Source organism: Zingiber officinale, chromosome 11A (assembly GCF_018446385.1).
Source record: "Zingiber officinale cultivar Zhangliang chromosome 11A, Zo_v1.1, whole genome shotgun sequence".
In the NCBI taxonomy this organism is placed as follows: domain Eukaryota; kingdom Viridiplantae; phylum Streptophyta; class Magnoliopsida; order Zingiberales; family Zingiberaceae; genus Zingiber; species Zingiber officinale.
Window position 1 is genome coordinate 73,149,893 of NC_056006.1, and position 12,644 is coordinate 73,162,536.

General features: G+C 41.0%; 1 protein-coding gene across 1 annotated transcript; it reads left to right on the top strand.

The window, feature by feature from the left end:
* Positions 1 to 7,447: 7,447 nt before the first annotated feature.
* Positions 7,448 to 9,655, top strand: LOC122031458. The gene has a single exon (XM_042590574.1). It carries the CDS (start codon positions 7,448 to 7,450, stop codon positions 9,653 to 9,655), a length of 2,208 nt encoding a protein of 735 aa, XP_042446508.1.
* Positions 9,656 to 12,644: the final 2,989 nt, after the last annotated feature.

Consider the following 12,644-nt stretch of genomic DNA (forward strand, 5'->3'; position numbering starts at 1 on the left):
CAAATTAGCAAAGTCAGATAGGAGTTGTTGCACCTCAGTTGGTAGATCCAAGTCTAGGTCTATTTTATCGCTTTTGTAAGGAAGCAAAGTATAGACCATGTCTTCGTGCTTCATCTTGTTCAAAAATCTGGACATAGAAAGTAATGTAGAGTTATTAGTTACCAAATTTAAAGGGATTACATCTCGCTCAGACTCTGAATAGAGTGCAACCACGTCAGAAGACCACGATCTCATCATCTTCCTTATAAGTAGCCTCTATCGTCCTTCTTCTAAATTCAAAAAGAAAGTTGGTAGCTTTATTTTCTTCTCGTAACAACTCCAAGGGGAATAGATGATTGTGTCACTGGATGCTCCTGCATCAGACGCCTCAGGTTGAAAAGAACTCATCCTCGAGTTCAAAATAATGTCTTCAACATCCATAGTCTCCCTTTTCTTCGCATTGTCTTCTGATATAGCACAAATTGCATCCTCAAATAAGACCAAAATCTCATGGTAATCACCATAGAGTACCTCGTCAACTTCATCATCAAATATCAGTTCGCCTAGTGCTTCGATCTCGTCTTCGTCGTAAATTGGATCACCGAATAATTCAATCTTGTCGTCTTCTTCACTGCCTCCTGCAATTGGATGATCGGGAGAGTAGGACTGGTCGTACTCAATGTTGTAGAGGTCCACATCCTCATGGTTGTCTCTGCCCCCGTGAGAGGAAGGGGGCACGTAGAGGCACTGGGGAGTTGGTGTTGTCTCGCAGTTGTAGGTGGTGGGGTGGTTGAACCCGCATTTCTTGAAACTAAACTTGTGCTTGGACAACTCTTCTCGATTGGAAATTAGAGATTTTTCAAAAGGGGAATAAAGGAACTTACGATATTTACATTATCGTGTTGCTAGACGTTGAGATAATTTTGTGACTTGTCTATGTAGATACTAAATTTCATCCTGGGTACTATGACCACAATGTGAGGCTTCCTCAGCCGGAACTTGCCTTTCACGATCATGACCACGTCCACGACGACCCTCCATTAGATCTTAATGAGCTCTGATACCAACTGATGCCAAGCAGAATATAGATTATTCTGGGGTGTGAAGTTACAGAGGGATTAAGAAGAAACAAGAGAGAAATAAAAAAATAAGAAGTAGCTCAAGATAGGTTTTTAAAAAAAACTTCTTCGGAAAATAAGAGTAGGAAATAAAGAACAAAAGAGATGTAGCCGTAATGTAGCTTAAGCGAAATCAATTGATTCAATATCAAAATAACTTGTCCCCAAACATCATCTAAGCATAGGTTTATATAACTCTCAAAACTCTAAAATAAATCTAAACAAAAAAATAACCAACTAGACTTATTCCCTAACATTTAGGATAAATTAACTATCAAGACTCGGTTTATAAGATTTAGGATAAAATTAAATATAAAAAATAAACTAAACTTAATTAACGGATAACTATTTAAAAAAACTTAAATTTCAAGTTCTTTTCCCCACCTTGAGAAGATATTTATTATTTACTTTAGTTCGAGTTCGTTTTAAAGTACTTCCATTGGTATGCGCAAAAAATAGGCTAATTCAGCAGCTTTTTGTTCAATTTCTTGTGGACTCAAATTCTCATCAGTACGAGTCAAGGGAATGGCTCCTTAGCCCCTGATTTCCATATAAAGGACACGACGAGTATAAAGACCCTCTTTAACCTCTATTCTGATTGATTGGATATCTCTCATAAGGAACTGAAGGAAGATGCGACGATTTATTCCAGGAAATCCCCAACGAAAAATACACACTCTTCCCTCTTTTCTATCGAATCGGTCATAACTGTTACCTACATTCCACGAAATAGTGCACCACAAATAGGAGCTAATGAACATACCCGTGATCCTATAGAAAGACATCACAACCCCTTGAGGAAAAAAAATGATTTGCTGAGATGGAAATACAGAGACATTGTATAATAGTCAACCATAGCTTCTATAATGTAAAAAATTAATTATTTTACTTTAATCAACATTACTATACATAAACACTACTATATCAAAAAACTCCTTATCAACTTGGTCTTTATTAAAATCATTTTAATTTGGCTAAAATTAATTCAAAATAGTAATAACAGTGTTAGTATTAGCCATAGTACCAATTATGAGATGATTGTAAAGGACTTCTTTTATATCATGTTTTATTATTAATAAAAGACAAAGTTGGTTATTATATTTATTTTAGTTGAGTGCTGAATGAATAAGTATAATAATATCCTAGGGTAGTAGGTTCTAGTCTATAATATATCAATTAGTTGAATTAATAGTGGGATATTGTAGATATACATAGAACACTACTCTTAACTATTCCTAGTCAAGCATTAATATACAAGAATAATATTAATACGTTGAGATTAGCATGTAAGTCAATGGATAACTTAATCTCACAAGTCATGGATACGAGATATCAGGTTGACACATGGATATATATTAGAGAATATGTACTGAATGACCCACCATGAGAATCTTTTATGGATGGTTATATGAGTGTCATAAATATGCTCATAGTGACTATTAGTATGAATAGTCCTTAGACTTAAAGTAACTATGGTTCCCTACATAAGGTGTTGTATACTTTAGTATCAGCAAACGCCACCTATAACAAGGTGGATAATAAAGTCGATCACTAGGTATGCAATAACTTATGCGGAGGGATGTGAGTGATGTAGATGGAATTTATCCCTTCCATATGACGGAAGTGATATATGTGGGCCCCTTGATTAGTAGGACACAAGAAAGCATGGTCATGCTCAAATAAGTCAGTATGCGATATTGAGCTTATTTGATTAAGTGTGTCTACTTAGAGATCAAGAAACACAAAAATTGATAAGAGGATGACATGATTTATACCTCATTGATCAATCTAGATATTAAAAATAGAAGGATCAAGTCATACAAGATAATAGACATAGAAAGGTTAAGTCAGATCTTGGCATTCCCGTCACTTGGGTAGCAATGATGCTTTGCTAGATGTCACTCATTGCTTATGTATCTAAATGTTGATTTGGATACATTGCCAACTTTACGAGAACCTATTGGGTCATACACAAAGAACAATTTAATTTGAAGATGAGTTCATATGATAGATCATTGGATTAAGTCTAATCTGAATTAAACTCATTGAGTTAGACTCAATTGGATCCAATTGTTGGATTTAGTCAAACTTGAATTAAACTCATGGAGTTAATTTGTAGTGATGAGGGTAAATGAGTTAGACTCATTGGGTGAACTCGAATTCACCAAGTAAAAGAGGAAGACCAAAACATTTTTCATGAAAGATGAATAAGATCAATTCATGAAGGAAGATCAAAAGGTACAAGGACTTTTGCTATTCCATGAGAATACAAAAGGTGTGATTCATTGATTTTCGGCCATAATTTGAAGTGAACAAAGGTGTTCATTTTGGTCTTCTTCTCCCTCCACCGAAATCTCCTTTCTTGGTTGCTAACACAACCTTAGGCGGCTTTCTTCTCCATTTATTGAGTTCATGAGATGGACGAGAAGCTTGTTCGTGTGGATACTAAAAGAGGCACGGACGCTTGTTCGTCTTGAGATCCTAGCTATCGAGAGTTTGTTTGCACGCGACAAAGGTATAACTCCCTATAATCATGAAACTTAGTATAAGTATATGTTATTTTTTTCCTTCGCATGGATCTTCTGGAATCTAGTTAATTTTTATTGCGCTTTGTGCATGTTTAGCGCGCTAGATCCCTACATACGGCTACATAGTTATAGTTAAATTTTAAATCCTAAATTATAAATCCTAAAACTTTAAAATTTTAAATCATAACACTATTATATCAAAATATTTTTTTATCAAATTAGTTAAAATTATTTAAACTTTATCTAAATCACTTTAAATATATCAAAATAATTTTAAAATAGTTGTAATAACTACTTATTATCTTCTGCAATCATATAGTAGCTACTTAACTTAAGTACAATATTATATTAGGTATTCCATATGGTAACAATTATAGAGTAACTTCTATATATTATAATATCTATTGGTAGCTGATAGCTGATAGCTGTTATAACAACATTGGAATAAGAGGTATTCTTGAAATATAATATTTGATGGACATCCATTTGATTTTTTTTTTTTTTTTTTGAAAGAGACTTATTTTTTATGATTTACATAATTTGGGACATTTTTTTTTGTCATAAATTATATTTAAAATAAAATATTTATATTCATAGGATTATGTTGATTTCAATTTCAACTGGCCATAGCATAGTTTTCTGGTCAAGCTACTTCTCTTATCACGAAACACAAGATAATGTAGTATTTTTATGTGAATATATAATAGAACTGCATAATTTTTCCTATTACATTAATGAGGCATATCTAATATTGTTATCTTTAGTTATGCATACGATAGCTATCTATGTATGGTAGGGACCGAGGACATCATGACATTGTAATACTACTTGTTGCCAAGTTTCACTAAATAAGTAGATCTCAAATGATGTCAATATCAAATATGCATTTATGAAACTCTTTACAAAAAGGACTTCATGGAGCTCATTATTCAGTATAAATCACATGCCAGTGTAGAATGTTGACACACCAAGGACTATTTGTCAGTGGTCCATGCTACGGAAGAAAAGGAGCTTGAGTTGCAAAAAAAAAAAAAAATGTTAACCTAATAGAATTATAGAAAAATGATGTAAAAAAAAAACAAGTAGCCTAAACACTATATCTTTATAGGAGGGGTCTCTCAATCAAGTCCTAACGAGCTTCTATTTGCACAAAGTGATCTAGTAAGGCCTAAACCCAAAAACCCTAAACACACCAATCGCATGCTCCTTGGGATGTATTAGCATGGTGTTAGTCCAAAAAGAATTATGGCATGACTGACTCCAACTCCAAATATGACCCAAGCAAGACACCATGAATCCATGAATGGACTTATCCACGGGCAGGATCTGAGCCAGTTACACATTGATCTGAGTTTAAATCTATCCACGGGTTGGCCAGTTAGGTCCTATCCACTTAGACTATAATAGATTGACATCCATGTTTGTTAGTTAATTATTTAATAATTAATCAATAGTTTTTTTATATAAAAAAATAAATATATTTTCAACTCTATAACAATTTGTTTATATTAGTATGATTTAAAAGTTAGAGAAAATGAGTAAAAATAATTTTGACCGTTAGACCAAAAGTTTTGTTCATTGGGGAGGAGAGGGGAGGATTTTTTTTTTTAATGATTCATATTATTTGGTCATTTTTATCAATGGTTATGATTTAATGACATTTATTCTCTAAATTTTATAAATGAAGAGTTAATATCATCATTTCCACATCATATTCTCTATTTTCATCTTTTAATTCTAAAATCTCAATCGATTATGACTTTAATTATCTAATTATAATGAAAGGAGGAAGTTCATCATCTCAATTTCAGAGGGGTAAGGAAATGCTAATGAAGATCACAATATTTAATTTACCAATGATAAGCCCAAGCAAATTTCGACATCTGAGATACAAGGAAGTACTAATGACACTATTTCTAAGGTTTAGGATACTTCATTAAAATTATAAGGGATATGTAGATAATTTAAATACATGCAAACTATTTTTTAAAAATTTTTGTATAAAATTTTAATTATTTTAAAAAATAATAATAATCTTGAATCGTGAGTCGTAATCATAATCATCTAGGACAATTAAGATTAATGGTTGACTTATCAAAAACTATCGAACTACGATTCTAAATCTAGTCGGGTCTACTAGATTATGAGCCTGAATTATATTTGGCTCAGACCCTTGCTGGGTCGGTTAAGGTTCGGGGGCTATTAACTCGTTGAACCCGATTCAACGCTAGTCTAACATTTTTTTTAAAGATTTTTTCTTTATAATTGTTATAGATGTTAAAGAATTTGTTCATCAATGACTAGAACTGAATCTCCAAAATGAACACCAAATTTTCTAACTAAATAGACTATAACTCTTACTGTTTTATATGTTAATTAATAATATTCATTTGTTATATTGTTATTTTTAATAATTAGAGAAGGAAGAGAAGTGCTTATTCATTCATTATTTGTTAGTTAATTTATAATTCGTAAATGATATTATGTGTGAGTTAATTATTTAATAACTAATTAATAATTTTGTTTCCTATATAGTTATCCTTAACCATCAAGATGGTAAACGATTTTATGAATTTTATATAAAAAATTAATATAATAATTTTAAATTGTGATAAATTATGATGCACTATGAACCGAATTGTGAATCGTAAGATGAATCGAATCGTGAATTGTAACCATCTCAGATGGTCAAAGTTAAACGATCGACTTATCAAGAATCATCAAACTATCAATTTTGAATCCTCAGTTTTCAATCATCAAATCATCTGTTTCAAATCATGTTTCAAACCGTCAATCGAATTGTCAATTTAAAATCATAGAATTGTCGAACCGTCGATTCCAAATCGTTAGAATTGTTAGTTCCGAATTATTGAATTATCGAACCATTAATTTCGAACTATCGAATCATTAGTTTTGAACCAATTCAATTGAACCGTCAATTTCAAACCGTTAGTTTCGAATAGTCAAATAATCGAACCATCAATTTTGAACAATCGGATAGTTAGTTTTGAGCCAATCAAATTAAACAGGCAATTTTAAACTGTTGATTACGAACTGTGATCGGGTCTATCCCCAAGTGCCAAAAGCCTGGGGCAGGTGTGTAAATTCAGTGTGCGTCCGCTGCAAATCTTGATTCTGTTGATCTCGCTGCGTCTCTTTGAAACTTTGTTATTGTACGTCTGCCTCAGTGCATCTGATGCATGGAGTACCGAAGCTAGGCTGTTCATTCACCTACTACCCCTACTACCACCAGTCTTCAATACGCTCCCTCAGTTGGCCGAGGCATTTGGTCTTACCAGACTGGTCAAACGCTTCCGCTCTTCTACAGTTCGGAAAACGATCGCCACATGGCCTTAAATTTCCTTCCTCACTTTTCTTATTTTCTTCTTCCCCTCCTTTTCTTCTTCTGGTTCTTCTTCTTCTTCCTCCTCCGGACTGATATGTGGGATATATATCTACTTCTGTCTGACACCGCACGAGGTGCTTTTTGATTTTGGGCGAAGGTGTTCGCAGTCGCTTGATGCATTATTTGGGTGAGTGATTGGGATGCATGCCTTTTTTTTTTTTCCGATGCGCAGAGGCGGAAGTTGAAGTGGAGAATGGAGATATGATGCAGTTGCAGAAAAGCTCATCATGCCATTTTTAAACTGGGAAAGTTTGTGACATCGGGTTTCTGGTTCAACGCATGGGAGGAGGAGTTGATTGTGGGTTTTCATAAATATTGGTGGGGAAGAAAGGCTGAGTTTTGTATGCGTTTAGGTGGCTGGCGGAGGGAAGGGAGATTGAGTGTTTGGGGTATTGATTTGGATGGAGGCGGGGGCGATGGAGTCGGCGGGAGGGGAAGGGGCGGTGGGGGCAGAGGACCCGACGGCGCGGGCGGCGAGGAAGCGGTACGAGCGGCTGCTGGCGGTGCGGAGCAAAGCGACAAAAGGGAAAGGGGCGTGGTATTGGGTCCACCTGGAGCCCATCCTGGTCACGGCCGCCGGGGCGGCGTACCCCTCGGCCGCGAAGCTCCGGTGCACGCTCTGCGCGTCCTTGTTCTCCGCCTCGAACCCTTCGCGCACTGCCTCCGAGCACCTTAAGCGCCGCGCGTGTCCCCACTTCTCCTCCCCCTCTTCCGCGTCCGCCGCCCCTGACCGCGCTGCTTCCCTTGCGGCCCCTGTCGATCCCGTCCCTATTTCATCCCTCCCCCCCGCCTCCCCCCGTCTTCGTCGCCACCGCCCCCTCACCCGGCGGTGCGACGCAACCCGACCGCTACACCAGCCCAGGCCGAGGCTGTTGCTCTCCGGCGGGAAGGAGGACCTCGTCGCGCTGGAGAGGCTGGAGGACAGCGTCAAGAGGCTTAAGAGCCCGATTGCATCCCTCGCCGCCCTCCCCAAGCCCCAGGCGGACTCTGCTCTAGCCCTGCTTTCCGACTGGCTCTTCGATTCGGCCGGTGCAGTCTCCCCCTCAGCACTTGATCATCCAAAGTTCCAATCTTTTCTCAACCAGGTCGGGCTTTCCTCGATCTCCTCCCGCCAGCTCGTTTTCTCTCCCCTCGAAGCTCGATACCACGAGGTCCTGTCGGAATCTGAGGCCAGAATCCGCGATGCCGCATTCTTCCAGCTTGCCTCTGACGGCTGGAAATCGTCGGCAACGTCGTCGGAGAATACATTGGTGACCTTCGCCGTGAACCTCCCCAATGGGACCACATTGTTCCACCGTACGCTGCTCATCAACGGGGGAGCCACTTCTGACTACGCCGAGGAGCTCCTTTGGGACGCTGTCTCCAAAATTAGTAGCGATCGCTCCGACCGATGCGCTGGCATCGTCGCCAACCGCTTCGGCACCAAGGCCCTTCGCAACCTCGAGGGCCGTGGCCAGAGGATGGTGAACCTCTCCTGCCAACTCCAAGCATTCAATAGCCTGCTCGTAGACTTCACGCGGTATCTTCCAACCTTTGCTCGAGCGTCGGCCAATTGCTCGAAGCTTGGCCATTTCTTCAACACCCAGTCTCGAGTTCGAAGAATCTTCCACAAGTATCAGCACGAAGAACACGGTCACACGCGCCTCCTTCGAAGCTGCTCGTCCGCCACCGGTAGCAGCAACAAACGCACCGACTTCCCAACCTACTTCGCCGTGTTGGAGGACGTCATGGACTTTGCGCGCCCAATCCAAATGACCGTCCTCCACGAGGACTACAAGATCTACTGCGCCGAGGAGCCAATTGCCAAAGACATGGCCGAACTGATTCAGGACGGCAGATTTTGGACCGAGCTGGAGGCGGTTCGCTCGCTGGTCATCCTGGTACAATCCATAACTCAAGAAATCGTGACAGAGCGACCATTAATCGGGCAATGCTTACCTCTGTGGGACGAGCTGCGGTCCAAGGTCAGAGAATGGCGCGCTAAGTTCAACTTCGACGGTTCTCTGGTCGAGAACTTAATCGAGAAAAGGTTCCAGAAGAACTACTGCGCGGCTTGGTCCGCCGCGTTCGTGTTGGATCCCCTGTTTCTAGTGAAGAATACGAGCGGCAAGTACCTCCCGCAGTTCAACCGCCTGTCGCCAGAGCAGGAAAAGGACGTGGACCAGCTCATCAAGCGGCTGGTGTCGCCGGAGGACGTCCACATTGTGCTGATGGAGCTAATGAAGTGGAGGTCGGAAGGCTTGCATCCGCTCTACGCGCAGGCTGTGCAGGTGAAGAACCACGACCCATCGACAGGGAAGACGAGGATCGCCAACCCGCAGAGCCGCCTCCTCGTCTGGGAAACCTGCCTCAACGAGTTCAAATGCCTGCAGCAAGTAGCCATGCGGCTCATCTTCCTGCACGCCACTTCCGGCGGCCTCAAACGCAACTCCGCTTTGATGCAGTGGATGCGCACGCACGCGCAGTCCCCGGCTGCACAAAAGATCGCTTTTCTCACGGCGCAGTCCATGATCGGAAGGAGAGCCTTCTCCAGCGAGGAGGAAAAGGATGCAGCGCTCCTCAACATGGCCGACGACGGCGACGACGTGGTCAGTGAGTTTGTGGAGGACCCATCATCGGCGTAATGACACGGATCTCCCTCGAATTTTTAACTCTCCTCTTGATCGCTAGCAACTGAGTATAGATTAGGATCGTAGGAATTTTGATTCTTTGTTTGGATTCTCTGAGCCTTGATTGACACCTGCTCGATATTTTGTTTGGGGGTGGGACTAGCAGCACAACATTTCGAATATTAAATATTTATTCATCACCATTGTTATCGTCGGAAGCTGATGGAATCCAGGGAACCTCTAAGTTTGTCAAATAGAGATATGTTTATAATAGAAGGATGGTACGGTGCATACCGTGGAATCCTAAGTTGGGCTAAAGTCTAGAAGGCCGTGTTAGTACTCTATGGTTGTTTTATTATGATCGATCAAGTTCAGTTAAGTCCTATTATATTTAATCCTTATGTTTAAGTTGCGGAGCTTAAGGACACAACAAATCAAGTGGAAGACGCGGCTAGCGAGAAAGATGATATGGGAGAGAGCCGACGGGCTTGGTGTATCCGAGTGACGAGATGCTGCGGGAGGGTATACCAATGGACGAGAAGGACGTGCACGACGTTTGAGGGACGAGAAGTCGAGAAGGAAGCTTGCTCGAGGAAAAGGCCGGAAGATGGATCTGCGTGAGAACTCGATGAAAACGAAATCACCGAGATGGGCAAGTGGAAAAGAGCAGCTGTTGGAGTGGGAGAGGCTCTCTAATTGGAGCCACCTCTGCGCCTTTATGTAGGAAGACGTCTTTGTTGGTGCAACCTTAGGTCAAGGTTGACCTGGTTGACCCGACTCGAGTTGACCTGACTCAAGTTGTATTTTGATGTTTGACAAGAACAAAAGAGTTGTATTTTGATGGGAGATTGTTGGTGCAACTGTAGGTCAAGGTTGACCTAGTTGATCAAGCGTAAACCTTGGTCATGGTTTCGATGTTTGACAATACAGAAAGACATGTAGACATGGACAATGCAGGTGCAGCTGTCCATGCGGAGAGATACTGATCAGGGTCTGATCAGGTTGGATGAAGAAGAGTCAAGTAGGTCAAGGTTGACCGGATACTTGACTGAGTAAAGCCAGACAGTGGAAAAATCTTGGTGAGTGAAGTCAGGTGAAAGCCCTAGTGAGTCAAGCTAGGCAGAAGGAAAGTCCTAGTGGTAAAGCTAGACAGAAGGAAAAGTCTGGTGAGTGAAACCAGGCACGTGGAAATCCAGGTGGATCAAGGTTGACCGGACACCTGGTATTAGAAAGTTCAAGTATGTCAAAGGAGTGATCGGATACTTGGCACAAGGAAATTCGGATGGGTCAAGGATGATCGGGCATCTGGTGGAAGAAAGTCCAAGTGAATCATGAAGGACCGGACACTTGGCACGAGAAAGAAAGTCCAAGTGGGTCAAAGGATTGACCGGACAATTGACAAAGAAGTCCTAACAGGTCAAGGTCGACCAGATGCCAAGCAAGGAGGAGTCCCAATAGGTCATGGTTGATCGGATGTTGGATAAAGGAACCCTAGACTTCAATTGGGAAGTTAGGGTTTGATGATCGACTATGGTAGTCGATTACCATATCTTAAGCTACTAAGGTAGTCACTTAAGCTTAAAATCACGAGAAAGGTTGTCTAATTGATTAGTGTAATCGATTAAGAAATGGTAAGAGATTAGAGTAATCACTTACGGTGCTTTTTGCTTCGAACAGAATGGTTCTGTTCGAAGCTTAAGCGATCGGGATGATCGCTTAAGACTGTCTTCGCAGAAGGGTCCCCATGATCGATCAGAGAGCTCTGGACCAATCGGGATGGAGCCTGATCGTCCACATCCTAGCCGTTACGTAGCAACGGCTAGTTTCTTCTGTGTCTTCTTCGCAGTGGAGTTTATAAGCTTCTTCAGTTACGGTTGAAACTCTCTTCTTCTTTGTGATCGAGCTTTCTGAGCTCGCTTCGCTTGAAGCTTCGTGTGAGCTTCCCTGCTGGTCAGCTTCTGCTGTTCTTCCGTGAAGTTAGTCGAAGGCAAGCAAGGTGTTTTACATTCATATTGTTTGTATTTCTTGCTGTATTTCTATCTTGTTGTTGCAAGTTATTGTGGCGAGGTTTCTCCACCCAGAAGGAGTTGTTATTAGCCGGTTTTCCGGGGTCTCATCCACCGACGGATTGATAGACTTCGTCCATCTTACGGACACGCCGAGGAGTAGGAGTTTATCTCCGAACCTCGTTACATCATCGTGTTAGGTTTAATTTTCTTCTCCTTCCTAGTTTCGTTTCTTGTTTTTATTTCCGCTGCGCTAACCCTAGTTTGTAGAAAGAAACGAGAATTTGGGGTCGGCTATTCACACCCCCCCTCTCTAGCCGCGACCATCGATCCTAACAAGTGGTATCAGAGCGAGGTCACTCTTCGCCGGATTAACACCCGAGGGAGCACAAGCTAGAGATGGATCTATTTGGAGAAGATGTCACGATTCCACCCTTCTACGATCGCGACGACTTCGCGTTTTGGAAGGTAAGAATGAAGTACTTTCTTATGACTAACCTTGAAAATTGGAGTTGTGTTCAATTAGGTTTCAAGCCTCCGATGGACAAGAAAGGAGAAACTCTAGAGAAGAAGGAGTGGACCAAGGAACAAGTCCACCAATTCCTAGTCAACGATGAGGTATTGAAAATTTTTGAATTCTCATTACCTAACGATATCTTGTGTAAGATAGGTGGTTACAACAATGCCAAGGAGTTGTGGAACAACTTGGCAAAGTTCCATGAGGAGAGCTCCAATTCAAGCCATGAAGAGGAGTCAAGTGAGCCAAGTAGCTCACATCATGGAAGTGTCAAATTAGAAGTTGAAGGCCACTCAACATCTAAGGATGAAGTGGAGGAGAGTTCTTCTTCAAGTTCGGAGCAAGAAGAAGAAGCTTCTACCTCCGGAAGAAGAGAGCGTTCATCCATCCTCAAACCTAGGTAACTCAAGCATTTTAATTTCTAGCAAATTACACATAATGTGCTTTGAGTGTAGGGAATTTGGGCACTACAAGAGTAAGT